This window comes from Falco punctatus (genome assembly GCF_963210335.1).
Source record: "Falco punctatus genome assembly, chromosome: 3".
Classification (NCBI taxonomy): Eukaryota; Metazoa; Chordata; class Aves; order Falconiformes; family Falconidae; genus Falco; species Falco punctatus.
This window is the reverse complement of record NC_137582.1, coordinates 90,681,145-90,696,672: the sequence shown is the minus strand read 5'-3', so window position 1 is coordinate 90,696,672 and position 15,528 is coordinate 90,681,145. Positions and strand designations below refer to the sequence as shown.

The 15,528-nt window shown below is 41.6% G+C and overlaps 1 protein-coding gene across 1 annotated transcript in view; it reads right to left on the bottom strand.

Annotated features, from left to right (window-relative positions):
* Nucleotides 1–15,528, bottom strand: part of PHLPP1 (PH domain and leucine rich repeat protein phosphatase 1) — a 158,617-nt gene that overhangs the window by 5,703 nt on the left and 137,386 nt on the right. The window contains exons 11-15 of the mRNA XM_080377796.1: nt 11,560–11,760; nt 10,375–10,537; nt 5,640–5,770; nt 1,925–2,029; nt 796–990 (exon numbers count right to left, since the gene is read on the bottom strand). Of these exons, the coding sequence (XP_080233922.1) occupies nt 796–990; nt 1,925–2,029; nt 5,640–5,770; nt 10,375–10,537; nt 11,560–11,760 (795 nt within the window). The remainder of the gene's footprint in view (nt 1–795; nt 991–1,924; nt 2,030–5,639; nt 5,771–10,374; nt 10,538–11,559; nt 11,761–15,528) is intronic.

The window sequence follows — 15,528 nt, the reverse complement described above, 5'->3', positions numbered from 1 at the left end:
TATGCTACTTCTAACTTGATCCATTTCCTCAGTTTCTAAGCTGCTTATTTGCTTTCTCCTTTGTTTCCCTGACCTCTTTTGTTCTCCTTTGTTCAATTCCCTTCATACTCCTCCTTCCCTCAATGTTTCCCCAGGCACAATTTCTTCCGTCAAGAACGGCATGCATGCAGGTTTCCAAACCACTGCACAGAACTACTATCACACTCACAGCTATCCTATCACAATCTCTTTGGATGGGTTCTGCTCAAATCATATTCTAAGGCCAAAGGGATGACACGAGAGAAACATTTCTAAGGAGTCAGACTACATGTTTTAAATATTTGTGTAGCCTTAAATAACCTGAATTGGTATGGAGAAATAGAAAGGATCAGCCCAGACTTTGCAGCCAGCAGTAGTAAGGACATTTAAAAAGTGATCAAGAGATTCATACCACTGACTCAGTTCTGGCCAACTGTGAATCGCAAGACTTGAAGATACCAGAAGAGTAAACCTTGACCCATCGCTGAGTCATGACCATTTAGTAACTTTGCAGGTGGGTGGCTTGTTGTGGGTTTTTTGTTTGATTTTGCTCGGGTGGGGAGGTGTTGGGGTTTTCTCCCCACACCTGAAAGGATCAGAGGGCAATATTCACAAAACAAGCAATAAAAGAAAACACCATAGCCAAGGCTACTCTAAAGCTTTTTTCCCCTCTTGCATTTTTTTGAAGCAAGAGGAGAGCAGATGTCTGAACTGAAAGTGAACAAACTGCCCATTTAGCGCACACAAGATAAAAAGGGCTTCAGATCCAAGACTCACCTCTGCATAACGATGAAAGTGTTGATCATGTATTCCTCCTCATTCTTTGTTTTCTGCAGCTCTTCTGCTAAGATGTCGCTCATTGTGCACTGCAGCAGATACGGCACTTCCACATTGCGGTCACCATCAAAAACACCATAAAGTGCCTCCCGGTTGTCGCAGAAGTTATTGGCTGAAAGTGCTGCCACACACAGCCTAGGGAAAACACAAAGCAGGAGAACATCAAGGTTGTTACCCGCTACTAGTTTCTCATCTTGTCATTCTGACCAGAGAGATACAGCCTGGTCTTAGAGCTAGTTTTAACCACCTCTGTTCACAAGGTTTTCAGGACTGCTTTCTGCGCTGATGGAGAAGGCAGGTCCATCAACAGCGCTAAGATGTGGAGAGAACTATACTGAAGTTCAAGCCAAGCCCTAAGGGTTCTTCCTCCTTTTCAGCATGTGAACAGGTCTCGTATTTGTAGAAACAGGGGGGAACGGAACCCTGAAACATCAGTTTAAGCTGCACTTGCTCCTCCAAAAGCCATCCTTGTGATTTAACATGCTGATGACCAAGTGGTGTGTTAAATCAGTTAGCAGTAAGTAAAGGCTTACTGGCACTTGCTACGGAAACCTAGGTAGCAGAAGATTTCTGAAAAGGTATTTAAGGAACAAAGAAAGATTCATAACACTGCCAGCAACACAGAGACTAGCAGACTCTTGGTACATTATTTGTCAAGTGCTGCCTTAGTCACAGGAGCTCCACACACTATGAATATTCAGCATTTTGGCCATTCTGCCTCTTCCTTTAGTATCTCTGATTTGCTTGATAAACATCCTTTGGTTGAAGATAAAGAAGCTTTGCAAAGAGGAAAATGCTTTTAAACACTCAGATCTTTTGCAAGTACTGGAGTCTCCCATAGACAAAATGTGTCGGTTACACTTGTATCTTAGCAACTTCCCTAACAAAGACCAAAGTGGAGAGCCAGGCAGGGGCCCCGTGTACCAATACGGAGTCATGGCATGGTCTCAGCCTTTGTGAGGCCCAAAATGTCCCCAAAACTTTCACTGAAAAAAGGATTTCTTTGTATCAGCAAAGAGGTGCTCTGCTGCTAGGATGCTCATATAATAAAAACGATGCCAGGTCGTACTTGTTCTTAACGCCCGAAGCTTCTGTGTAGCCGTGACTCCACACCGCTGGCGCTCCTGAAGCATCACCGCCCGAGGGCTGGTCGATCTTGAAGCAACGGATATTGCTGCAAGGAGAAAGGGAAGGGGAAAGATGCAATGGATTGAAGTGCTGACACGATCCAGCTTAAAATGTGAAGATAACACCTTTTTTTGTCCCCTTCTAGTACTAGCAATATTTTTAATAGAAGAAAATGAAGCAGGACATCCAAAGTGGTTTCTTTTATGTGTCTGCACACAAAGAACAAAAAAGCACTAAATAACTCAGCCTCCAAGGGTGTCAGCTGCACTGTTTTGCTTAGCTGGTTCTTCTTCCCTGCCCTCACCCCTGAGCTGTTTGTTTCAAACCTGGCTCAGTAGGAATATAAGGCAAATTTGTCGCTAGCTTGATGAAAGCCAGTACAGAGAAATTATTTTTTTAAAACTTATACAGGTCTCCCACCCATTTGAACAGCAAGTCTCTGGGTTCTTTTCACTATATTCAAATGAAAGCTCCTGTATGACCCACACCATCCCCAAAGGGGGCGGGGGGGGGGGGGGGGGGGAGAAAAAAGAAAAAAAATATTTTAGAAACGTGTAGTAACAGCTTTCCATGAAAATGCTCACAAACCAGAAATTCTCTCCATCCTGGTCCTGCACCAACCTGCGAGAGCCAACCTTGCGGTCCCAACAGCGGGCACAGCCCTTCTGCCTTCCCCAGTTATGCAGTCCAATTTTTTACCAGGGCCCTTGATCCTCTACCCTCCAATTTACTACCAACATAGACTTTAGCCTGAATTTCAAATAACTCATGCAGCATAGTAGGCTTAAAAAAAAGGGCCCAGCCCTCTCTGTTTGCACCCCTCTCTTCACAGCCCTGCTTTGCTGGGGAGAGATGACCCCCCCCCGCCACCCGCTCGCTTCCAAAGATGGGTAAAGCGAGCTCCCCACATGCTGCAGACACTTCAAAGGCACCTGAACCTTTCATGAACCAAATGAATCATAAAAAGACACAAGCAGAAAGGTCTAACTGTTCACTCTGAGCGTTCATTTTTCTCTATTCAAACCCCCGCCTGACCTGGATGGACAGAAAAGTCTTTTCAGCATTGCAGAGTCTTCCTCAAATAACCTGAAGTACTGTCACATCCAGTCCCATTTCTTTCTATGCTAATAGTCAGGATGTACATCAGTGAGGGCAGATTAAAAGCAAACAACTTACATAAATCATGTTAGAACCACTGGTGTTTTAAGCCCTTGGTTTTGCAGCCCTCTGTGTGACAAACAGGAGGCAAACATCTTGCCATGAGCATTTGAAAAATTATCTGACCCCAAATCAAACTGGAAACCTGGATCTCTTCTAAAGTAGCAGAGATTTTAATTCCATCTGCACCTGCAAAACACTACACACATGAGCAAACACACCCTCTTGAGACTTCTCATACAAGGCACTTACCCTCCAGGGCAGAGGAACTTGGATCAAAAAGGTTTTTTCTGTTTGTTTCTTTAACTGGGTTGACCGACCCCTGGTTTCTGGGCAGGTCAAGGACCCAGAGTTGTCTCAAGGCTTCCCAGCAGCGGTGAAAAAAGCTACAGCTACCTCAAAGCATTGCTTTCAGCTTCCTCAGTGGCACCACTACAAACAGACCATGTGTCCAGAAAGAAATGATATCCAAGAGCATATCCTATGCAGGGCATATAGGCTAAGGTTTGTGGACAGCTTATTTTATTTTCCCCCTAATTTAAAACGACTGTTGGAATTGAACTAGATGCTCTTTCCTAAAAATCAGAGTGGCAGCATCTTTTTCTTTTTCATTTTAATTGCTACTTAAAATTCTTACATCCAATAAATCACTTGGCAACATCCTCCTAAGCATGCAAGCCTCCTTTAAGATCGCCATACATACTGAAAAAGCAAGCATGCATGACAGGACGACTCTTCTTACCAGCACCAGGAATACATGTTAACCTACTACCTGCTTCAATCCTGCCAGGACACAGATGGAGAGCTGCCTTTCATACGCAGAAGGAAGATATAAAAAGTACCAAGTACACAAGTATTTTTGCGCCTGCCACAAAAAACAAGTGAAAAGAGCACCTCCTCCCTCACAGTCAATTATAGCAGCATACCACAGAAGTCAATGTCGTATATTGGTACAGACACCAAGAAGCCCCTCAGGAGGCCTGAAACACTTGACTGTGGCTAATAAATGTTAGGGAAGAGAACAGACCTCAGGTCTTCAGAATAATTTATTAAAAAAAACCCAAATCACAAAATGCATACCCAAGAGGAAAAAAGTTTTCTGTGGATTAAAGGCAATGCATATGCCAGTGAAAATATGGCAGGTAACTGGGCCGCACTACTCTTCTACTACTTAGGACTTAAATACAACAGCCAAGTACAATACTGCTACAGGGCATGATGCCTAAATACCCAAACTGGCAAGAGACTGATTTGCACATCTTGTCTGCTGGGTTATGCACAAGTATACCTGATCTTTCACTTTCAAGTTTCAACACAATTCAATTATTTTTGTTATATATAGGTGTTTTAATTATTTATTTACTAATTATGCCCCCTCCCCGAAGCAAAGCAACATCACATGCTGCTTCTTCATGAAGGTTTCCTGCGTACAATAAAGCAGCTCTTTAAAAATAGAGAAAAGCCCCTTTTCTTGCTGTCTATTGCAGAACATGGACTCTGTTTTTATCTGCAAAAACTCATCATTATTCAAATTTCCATTTAAATTTGATAAAATCTGCTGACTTGAGTTAAAAGGAAGCTCGCACTAAGTTTCCCTTGCTTGCACAACAGATGAGGGTTACTACTCCAGTGTCCGATCTTAACTATTTAAAAGCAAACAACACGAAGCAACTGCTCGGCCCTTAAAAAGCAAATCAACTCTTTTTGGAATCATTAAATATTTAAGGATCAAAGAGACTTGGAAGGAAACTTGGAGCTGGTGCAGTCCCCTTCAGGACATAGCGAAAGCTCAAGGCAGCACCACTGTCCACAGATGATCTGGTTTAGTGCAACAGTTTCCCCGCACGCTGCAGAATGAGGCACAAGGCACTTCGTGAACTTCAGCTAATGGACAACACTTCAGTCCCAGGGCAGGAAACAAATGGGTACGCAGGAATGAAACAGAGGGTCCCAAAGCAAGGGAACTAGCTTTGCTGCAAGCAGAGTGGGAGATGCAAGTCTTCAGGAGAGGCTTAAACATGAAAAAGTATGTATATATTTCTAGGACAAAAGCAGAGAGGTATGAAGGGTAACATGAAATAGCATGTGAAGAGGTAAAAAGCAGCACAATGGCAAAGACGGACCCAAACGGATGAATGTGGGCAAAAAACTATACAGTAAGCAACTAGTGGCATCTCAACAGTGGAATAAAATAAATATTTTCGTTGAATCTAATGTCAGAAGTAAAATGGAGATGGAACTGGAGATAAATAGCAGTTATACCAGACTAGCAGACTCCTTCAGACGTTACAGCTGAAAGCAGTTGCACTGAAGTCAAGTCATCCTCTTTAACCAAGTATCAATCTCTGACCTACCCACATAATCTGTTACTTTCTGATCCACTAACAGCAGGGAGCCATACTCCTTAAAACAAAAGTACACTTCCGTGTATTGTGGTTTTGTCACATCCTAGTGACAGGAGTCGTTCTGCCCCCTCCCCGCTCCGTAAGGTAACTTACTTCAGCAGCTCTAGGGTTTTGTGATCCAAGGCTAATCTGGGATTTCCAGTCAGGTCCAGCTCTTGTAGTTTTGGAGGCAGGTTTTCAGGCAATGTGACTTCACTCAGTTCATTGCAGCTTAGGTCCACGCACTGCAAAAGGAAGAGAATTCAGCTGTCATCAAGATCATACAATTTTTGATTAAATGTAGTAATACACGTTTCATAAACAATAAAGGCTGCAACCAAGACCTAAGACCATTCACTTAAGTTGTTCTTGCAAAAGAAATTCATATGGCATGTAGCCATCTTACCAGATGTCTGGGACACCTAGAAATATGTTCCCTCCATTTCAATTCCTGGCCAGGTATCATCTTGTTACAAAGCTAGGGAGTTTTGTCTGCTCTTCACAGAGACAAAAATGGTCAGCATATTTTCAAGTATTTATGAAAAAACGTTACAGATTAAACCGGTCTTTTAATAGGTAAAGGAAATGGAGATAAATACAGTTGGGACTTCTAAGCCACTGGCGTAGCAATCCCTCCTTTGAAGTCAGTTTAAACCAGCACGAGTATGAACACACTTTCAGGAACTCAGTATTTACGGAGGGATATTAAAATAAGCAGGGTTATGAATGCATGCAGAGGGGAGGAGCAGAGAGGGAAAGGAAAAAAAATACTAGAACAGTTTTAAACATTTTAATTCGTGTCATCTTAGATGAATTCATATTTAAATATTAAGTCAATAAAAGGAGTGAAAAAATTTAAAGCTTAAATATTTCAGAAAAAAATACGATACAAAGCAGCAGAAAAACTTGCTGGCTATCTCCCAGCTAAGCACAAATTATCTAGAATAAGTGCACTAGAATCAACAAAATCCCCAAACAAATAATGTTTAAAGCGGCGTATCCAGATGAAAGTCAATACACAGGGAAAAATGTGGCATTTAAGAACAAAACCAACTCTCCAAACCCTATAACAAGATCACCAGTGTAGCATGCACCAAAAATTGGAAAAAAATATTTTTTTTTGAGAGGACAGAGCAGGCTGGTATTTAATAGAAGACAGAAGATCTATCCACATCTTTCAGAAAGACCATTTTCTACTTTCAACTTGCAAAACCAGAAAGACTCCAAAAACTTAAACAAAACAAAGCTGAGAGGGGCAGAGGAGGCTTTTCCTAGCTGCACATTTTGACCATTACGTAATTTCCATCGATACAAGCAAGACATTTTCATTTTTGTAGGTATATTCAAAGAAATTGGGTCCTGAGCTAGAAGGTGGCATAAGATAACCTAGTAAAATCTGGAAAAGAAAAAAAATATCTCCTAACACTTTATTAAATACATGTGATGGAAATAAAGAATTTCTGACCCAAATCTTGAATCCTGAGGTTGTCTAATAGGGAGTCCTTATTATCTAAGAACAAACTGCTGACATTATTTAAGCCTGATAAGGAAATCAGAGTTTAAATCTGTCACGCAAATAAAACAGTAGACAGCTTAACAGAGCAGTTGTTCCACTGAGCTTCCTTCCACTGAGCAACTCCTTACTGCTTCCACAGAACCAGTAATTACTTCGCAGATTAAAGAAGCTGCCAACAGGCCTTGCTGTGTTCAACTCCTCAATGCCATTATAAATTTGATTGAAAAGCATGCTGGAATAACAAGTTAAAAAAAAAGAAAAAGTAATTTATTTGTTCTCATTAAATGCCCAATATGCCAAAGGCAGCAACAGTCTACAGCAGATCCCTTGGTCCCTTGGCACTAGTGAAGACAGTTTATTTATGGGCTTAAAATTTCTTAGATTTTATTTGTACTGTTTGAAGAACAGGCTAAGAGGGACTTTCTGCATATCTATGTTAAATTTAGTCCTTATCATACTCCTCAGGCTAGCAGGAAAGCGTATTTCCTAACTGATCCCAATTCCCTCATGCATTATTTTAATGCAAGATGTTTTAGCCCCACCCATGCAGCACCAGCAGAACAACTCCTGCAGCTGCACACAGGATTTTGCACTGGACAAGCAAGCTGGAAGACAGGGTTTAACATTCAGCATTTGCTTACACTGCATTTACAGCTTGATTGAGAGTTTTGTCTTTTAAGATGCTACTGCTACTAGATCTTCACTTATTCTGGATCTCAAGGTAACGCTCCTGTGAAAGATAAGCTTAACCAAAAACTGCAACAAGCAACCTTTGTATCGCCCTCACCACAGCCGTCCAGCAAGACGGCCACAAAGAGAAGCAACTCATCAGTCAAAAAAACTGGATCACGAAGTCAAGTCAGGTCCCAGGAGGGCTGCTGAGCTCTGCTCAAGGAGTAAGGTGTACACAACTGTTTGACTGTGAAAACACACCAGGATGCTGGATAATAAAAAAGTGCCCTGTTTTATTTTAAGGCAAGGAAATGGAAGACAACAACAGCTGTAAGGAAGAGTCTGCTGGGCCATTGACTCAGGTGTGTGTGCTCCCAGCTGCTCGGCCATTCACAGAAGATGTTAAGGTGTGCACAGATAAACCTAACTGACAGTATGAATAACTGTCAGAAAATACAATAAAAATCCTACAAAAACCCCAAGACATATTGCACAGACATCCCAGAGACGTTCACCATGCTCTTTAACGCACAGGACAACATGTTAACTTCTGTAGCCTTGACTGTAGTGTGTAAAAGAGGCTTGGAGAAAACTTTATCACTAAAATGACCTTGTGTTTGGAAATCCTGAGTTAGTGCAAGCGTAAAAACATCATCGTTTATACTACCTTTCCTTATCCAATTATTTCAGACGGCATAGTAACTGCTGCTACTAACTGTTGCAGTATCATCGACTCCAAAAACATGTCAGCCTCCCAGGCTAATTAAATACAAAAAGCAAAACAGCCATTACCTCAGGTAACAGAGTTTCCCACGAGGTGTAGAGTCTTTGAATGCCACCTCAGTTAAAATTGACCATCAAATATGATATAATCACAGAAGTGACATGAGACTATACTTTGTGCTTTGCTACAAGCAAGCTTATTTCACCAAATGACCAAACCCATAGTTAAGGAACACATTCTGAACTTACTTTGGCACATTTTGAATGCTCTCACATACCTGAGAAGGAGCTCTGGTTAAGCTAGGTAATGGATACAGGCAGACAGCACAAGCTTGACCTCCAAACTGACACACGCTATCCCTGACCTAGAGAAATCACCAAAGGGTCAAAAGACCCCTATGCCCAACAAGGCACCTTGCCATCTGGCAACTACACGAACTCATATCATGGAAGTCAAAACCAGGCTTGAGTACTGACCAGGCACTTTCTTTCCACAGAGCTGGAGTCCTAGAGCGCTGTGCCCTCTTAGATGAAGTCACACATGCTATTCCTGAACTCCCAAAACAGTTAGTGACAACCATGCCTCTTTCTTCTGCCAAAAAGAACTAAATAACCGTAGGGCACCAGCAGGAAGAAATTGCCAGGTCTTCCAAGAGCATTTTTCTGCTAAACATTCTGGTGGAGTAGCATTTTAAATACCAATGCTTTTACAAAACTTTCAGCTTTCCTCAAAATGCATGAAAAAAAGGAAAAAGCTGATTGTTCCCTATCAACGTGTTTACATTATCCCAACATTTTTTTTTTTTTGGTTAACACCAAACTTATATTTTTAAAGCAATGTTTACTGTGCAGAGCCTCACTCTCCCATCCCAATTCTTCCTCTTAGAAAAAAGGCTTTGATTCTGATTGATTCTAAATGGCCCTCCGCTTCCTCCGGCCATTGTTCCAAAGAGGGAGGAGTATTCAAAAACCCACAAGTTTGTTTGAGATTTCCTGGCTAAAACCACAAAGCTCATCTTTACATGTACTTGCTGTCCAACAGAATTATTGCTCCTGCTGCTTTCCCTGACCCCAGACACCGAGGCACACAGGGCAGTCTGGGAACTTAGCCTTTTGACTTGACCGAGTGCCTGAAGGACACTTCAGTTGTTTTGAGCCCGTGAATAGGTAATCAGTTCTCAGCCTCAGAGAATGACAGTTTTTCTGCTATATCACAAGATTTGTACGCTGCGAGTTTACCATCTCCCAGCTCTGCCCAGTAGAAACAGCGCGGAGTGTCCTGCGCTATAGCCAGGTGAGAAGCAGCAACGCGGTTCGCAAAAGGTAAGCGGCAGTGCTCTTCAGCACAGTCAAGCAAAGAATGCATCCCACAAAACAGAAGCGTCAGGAAAAGCACAGGATTACTTCTGGAAACACATACAAGAGATGGATTATGCATTCTCCCGGTTCTGCAAAATAGGACTGCAATTAGCAAAATTAAAGTAGCTTGCCTAAATACTCAGTCCTGTGCTCCTGAAATTTCTCTCTGTCCCCAAGGCCTGTTCTATTTTGCAGCTTCAGCAGTTTTTAACACGCGCTTTAAACAAAGTCCATTCCTACTCAAACAACCAATTGCCAAGGCAGCAAGAGTTAATTACGCGTAGCACTTGCCAAATGTTTAAGTTGTATCATAACAGACTGTCACAGGAAGACAACTAACGCTTATTTGGCAGAGAAGACAGGATCTAGTGAAGGTGAGTGTAAAATCAGATTTTGAGGCTCTTCCATTCTAATCTTGAGGCAGCACAGGGGCGCATATTTTGCATATGACCTCAGAGGAGAAAGCAGCTGTCAGACCTCAGGTCTGAGGTCATTCTCAGCAATGAGAAACCTGAGGGTAGAATAGAATTGGTAAAGTCACATTATACCTGCTTCTTCCAAAGCACATTAATTCCTTACCTTTATTTCAGAAAGCTGCATGACTTCTGGGAAGACTTCAATGCAGTTAGAGTGAGCAATTACAGTATGCATACGTCTGCAGTTCATGATGGTTGTGGGAATGGCTTTCAGTTTGTTCCCACTAATATCAATTTCCTCCAACTCTTCCAGCTTGGCCATTTTGCTACAAAAACAACAGTTTGAGAATTTTTCTTTTAATAGACACTCATATTTTATTTTGAAGTGGTGATAAGAGCAACGGTTTTCATTATTTTAAGAAAGTAAAATTGCAGACTTTGATCCTTGTTCACATGAGTGCCTGTCACCTCTCCTCGCATCAGACACTAACATAGCTGTGGAACAAAATGTGTGCTGCTTCTTCAGTGTTTTGTTAATGCTACCTTTCAAATTACTTATTTTGCTTACAATCCCCCTGCTCATCAACTGACTCTTTTTTTCTCCTTTCTTCCTCCTTCTTTCTACCCTAGTTTCTCACTTCATCCCAAATTCCTCCCCCCCCCCCCCCCCACCTTCTAGCATCCCACTCAGCCCTTCCCCCTAATTCATCTTCCTCCCTCCCCCTTGCTGTTGAAGCCCAGCTGCTCAGAACACCACACAAGGACAGAGAGAGCTCTTCCTTTATTTATTGGCATCTCTTTTCCAAGGTTGTACCCCATCAGCTTTACAGCACTTCTTACACTTGAAAGATTTCTGATTAAAACAGAGTGAATTGAAAGTACAGAAATTGCTGCCAAGGCAAAATCTCTTTCTGGAGTGAGAGGGTTTTTTCCCTTAGCAGAGTTCAGTCCACTTCCAGAGGACATTTCCAGACTGCTGTGCTCACAAATCTCTTGTAAGGAGAAGCCCACCAGGTGTAAGTGAAGTGACCAAGCCAGAGAAAACAGAAGACCTCCTTTGCTCGAGTTCAAAAGCAGACTGTGGTCATGCTGAATGGGTCCAGTTGAAAAGCGTTTTAAGCACAATCCAAACACACCAACCAACAAGTAGCACGCACTTGCCTCTGCAATCAATGCAAGAGAGCAGCAACGTGCAAGAGGGCATAGCAGGTGAATCCACCCACTGCAGTATCACTACATTCAAAATACTGCCACCACATTCCTGTGCAATTTAGTTCTCGCTGTGAAAATGTTTCACAATGCACACCCACCGGTGGGGGCCAGAGGCAGTGAAACCTCTGAAACTTACCTTGCAGGGAAGCTCTGGAGGCGATTGTAAGCCATGTGCAAGATTTTCAGGTGTGGATGGCCCGTTAACAAGGGCACACATTTATCCGTGAGGTTGTTATTGGTCAAATACAACTCCTGCAAGATGCTGTGGGTTTCTTCAGAAAGAGTGGCTGGAGGAAGCATTTCCAGTTTGTTGGCAGAGGCATTAAGAAATCTCAGGCTGCAAAAAGAAGTTGCATAAGGAAGTTCAGTGAAACATCCTGCAGGTTTTGTCTGTAAGTATAATTAAAATTCCTATTTTTAGGAGTAAAAAGTTATAAATTGAAGGTCAAAAGCAACAAGTTCACAACAACAGACAGAAAATCCAAAAGTCTAGCATTACATAAACAAAACTTCTGATGATGTTTTTAAATGAACACATTTGTACAAACAAAATATCAGCCAAATGAGTACATCCAAATGCCTCTATCCTCTTACCAAGACTTCAGTACCCCCAACATTACTACAGATGTACCTACAGGCAAGAGCAATAACACACCACATCATTCCCATATTAATTAGTCATAAGAATGAATTCTGAATTCATCATCAACACAACACGAGAGTATAGCTGCCCTTCAAGTGACTAAAAGTCGTCATTGGTAAAAGGTCAGCCAATTTTTCAGTACTTTAAATATTGGCTAGGGGTGCAGACAGTATTTTGTTTAAAACTGCAGGCTTGAAAGAACTACAAAATATGAAAAGTTACTCTTTGAATATTTGCATAACTAAAGATGCACCGATCACCAAAAAAAACCTGAGACCAAGCAGTAATTTGCCTTTTACATTTTAAAGAGAGACAGTGCTAACAGTAAATTAAACTTTAAAAGTTTATATACTTGCTTGCTGGCGTATGCAGCAAGACAGACAGATCTCTGTGTAGCTCCTGAGTACCCTTCCCCTACTCCCCAACACAGCAGAAGCCCTTGTCAGTGTTTTCTGCAGTCCAGCCACAAGCAGCAGGGGCTGAAGAAACACGGGAATGAAGTTACTCTTTCTCCTTCAAAAGACTTTTTCCAGGATGGGAACAAGACCTGTTGAGGTACAGGCGCTGCCCACTCCTGCCAACCAAGTCTGTGGGCAGAGGGTTCATGTTCCTTTGCGGCAGTTTGGTGATCACAGCAGTGCTGGAGTACACACAGAGAATACACACTGCAGGTATCTTGAGGGCTAGAATCCATACAAGCAATTCCAAAGAAATGGAAAACCAAGGCTATTTATCCTTTAGCAACCAGCTCTGGCATGACCATGCCTTTTCAACAGAAATAAGATCTTTCTCTTCCTTCCTCCCCTTTTCAGAAAAGGCTGCCTTAGAGAATTTGCGATACAGAACTAAGTGTGTGCCTGCCAGTCTGCCATGCTGGCGTTCAAACCAGGCTGTACTGCTCCCACCAGCAGGAGCGGGCAGCTGCAGTGGGCAAAGCTGCATTCAAGGAACAGACTCAGAAATGAGTTGGATGAAGCCTATAAAGCCACTGACCAGACACAAAAGGTAGGTGGGCTCCTGTCATCCGTCTTAAGAGAAAGTGAAAAAATATTGATAGTTTCTCCCAGCCACACAGGAATCCACGCTGCCCTTTAAGATCTATTAATGAATGAAATGGATTTGCAAGAGTTGCAGCTGGTTGAGACTCGCTCAGCAGCAAATAAGGGTCAGACATGCTACAGAGGAGTCACGTGGAATGCCAAAGGATTAAAACCCCCACTATTCCCATTAGAAGCAAAAATCTCTCAGCTCTGCACAGAACTGAAACTAGGTTAGCCATTTTACACAGACAGAGGAGTACACTTCAGAGAAACACAGTTTAATCCTCAGGCTCATTCATTATTCACAAGGGTGGTAAAACTCCAGAGGAAGAAGGGAGAAGAGGAAGGATTAATACAGAGAAGGGAATAAGCAGCTGAAAGGGTTTTGAAAATTATTTACTTATTCTAAAAAGATGCTGCTCAATTTCACCCTTTGGCTATAAACTAAAAATATATTAAGCTCATTCAAAGTTGGATTATTAAAACTGAAGCATACCACATCAACAGTTCCTCTACTTAATTAAAGATCAGCAAGCACACCTATTGCAAAAGTACAGACAACTATTACTTTGGCAACTTCAATCTAATACTTCTCTCTCCACAAAAAAAGGCACTAATTAACATTGAAGCCACAGTATCTCTTGTACCACTCATAGTACAAAATGGTCACCTTCGGCTCAGCCTGGGAAGACATAAGTAATAAAAAAGTTTAAGGCTGCTGGGAGAAGTGAACTTTCCCAGGAGTACGGTGGGAATGAGGAGATGGAAGCATAACATCCCCCAGGAAAGGGCACATTCGCTACCCTGAAGAGGAACCTGTATTTTACTTACATTTTTGCAAGCTGCAGCAGAATAACTTGGAGTGGCACACAGGTACTTTCTTTTAATAACCAGAGCCAAATAGATAACCTAGAGAGCATCCTATGGCTATGAAGTTCAGAAGAACATAAATTCACTCAAGTAAAGCTAGCCCAAAACACAGCTGAAAGCTTTCAGTAAGAAAAGGTACATTCCTCTGATAAAGTTGAAATCTATACAGTCTGCTATTCTGAAGCCATTTTAAATTCAAAAGAAAAATGAATCAACAAAAGCTCTTCTGTTTTTAATAAACTTTCAACATTGGTGGAATACAACAAAAAGTTTCAAGCTGTTCCCTCACAGGTATTAAAAGTGGCTGGAATCTGCATATTTCTGCCAAAAGTAAGTTTTGATGCATACATTTTCCAATGGGAAAAGGAGAGAAGAGAGCTTTTGCTCTGTACCCCCCACCTTTTGCCAAATCTTCCAGAGCGTGATACGACAACATTGGAAATAAATCTCAATCATCCTGACCTGTAGTTTAGTACCTTGATGTGAACAAGGTTTAGGTGGCTAGTGAAGTCTTGCCAGAAGTCTAGAACAGGAACCCTGTGGTAGCAGGGTACCTCAGCTACTCCATACTTAAGAACCCACAGCTGGGTAGCACTCAGCAGTCAGGTTCAGGATAGTCGCACGCTAAACTCTGCCTGTAGCTGACAATACTAGAATTAAATTGATTTTTTAGAAAAGATTATGCTGCTTATTTACAAGTTCCTTTTCACCAGCTGTTACATTAAAATGGTAAAAACATTCAGAAATTATAATTCTTTCAAGATATTCTCTGGATTATAAAATAAAAAAATAATAAAAAAAGGACATCATATTCTTTGGGCAGAAAACAGAACAAACCAGTAGACTGCTACTACCAAAGCTTTGTCAATTCTGTGCTATAATCTTATGTCAAAAAAAATAAAATAAAAAAAAATATCTGTATTTGCCCATCAGGTTTTCCCCTCATGCTGATTTAACACAGAAGTCCTCCTCCAGATTATTTCCACTCCCCTTTTTCTTCATCCTCGTGCAACACACCAGCTATTACCTTAGAAGGCACATCTTACAAATGCCCTCCAGAGGAGTGGAAATTTAATTGGGCACAACTGTTCCCATCTCTCTTGTGCATGGACTTAAACTGATTCATGTTCCTTGAAGATATCCCACTCATACTGCTTATCAGATGGAAGCAGAATGTCAAGTATTAAAGCTCAGTCCAAAATTAATTGTTTCCCTTTCCAATTCCACCCACACACTATACCGCAAGCTCATGAAAGGAGTACAGCATCACTACAAAAACCTGGATTCAGCAGCCTGCGCACATATCGGAGTATAATACAGCGAGAATAGCATGAATTAACAAGTATGCAGAGTGTCGGAGATTAAGAAAGAAACGAAGGTGCTGGCAAGGAGATGCCAGAATTCTTCAGTTTTGACAAGGTGTAAATTCTCCTCTGGGATAATGATATAAACATTGATCTCCATCTGGAATAAGTCACCTTTGGTTTTATGGGGTATTAAAGTACAATCCCTTGCTGGATTTAATTTTTCCACACAACAAAATAGAAAAAAA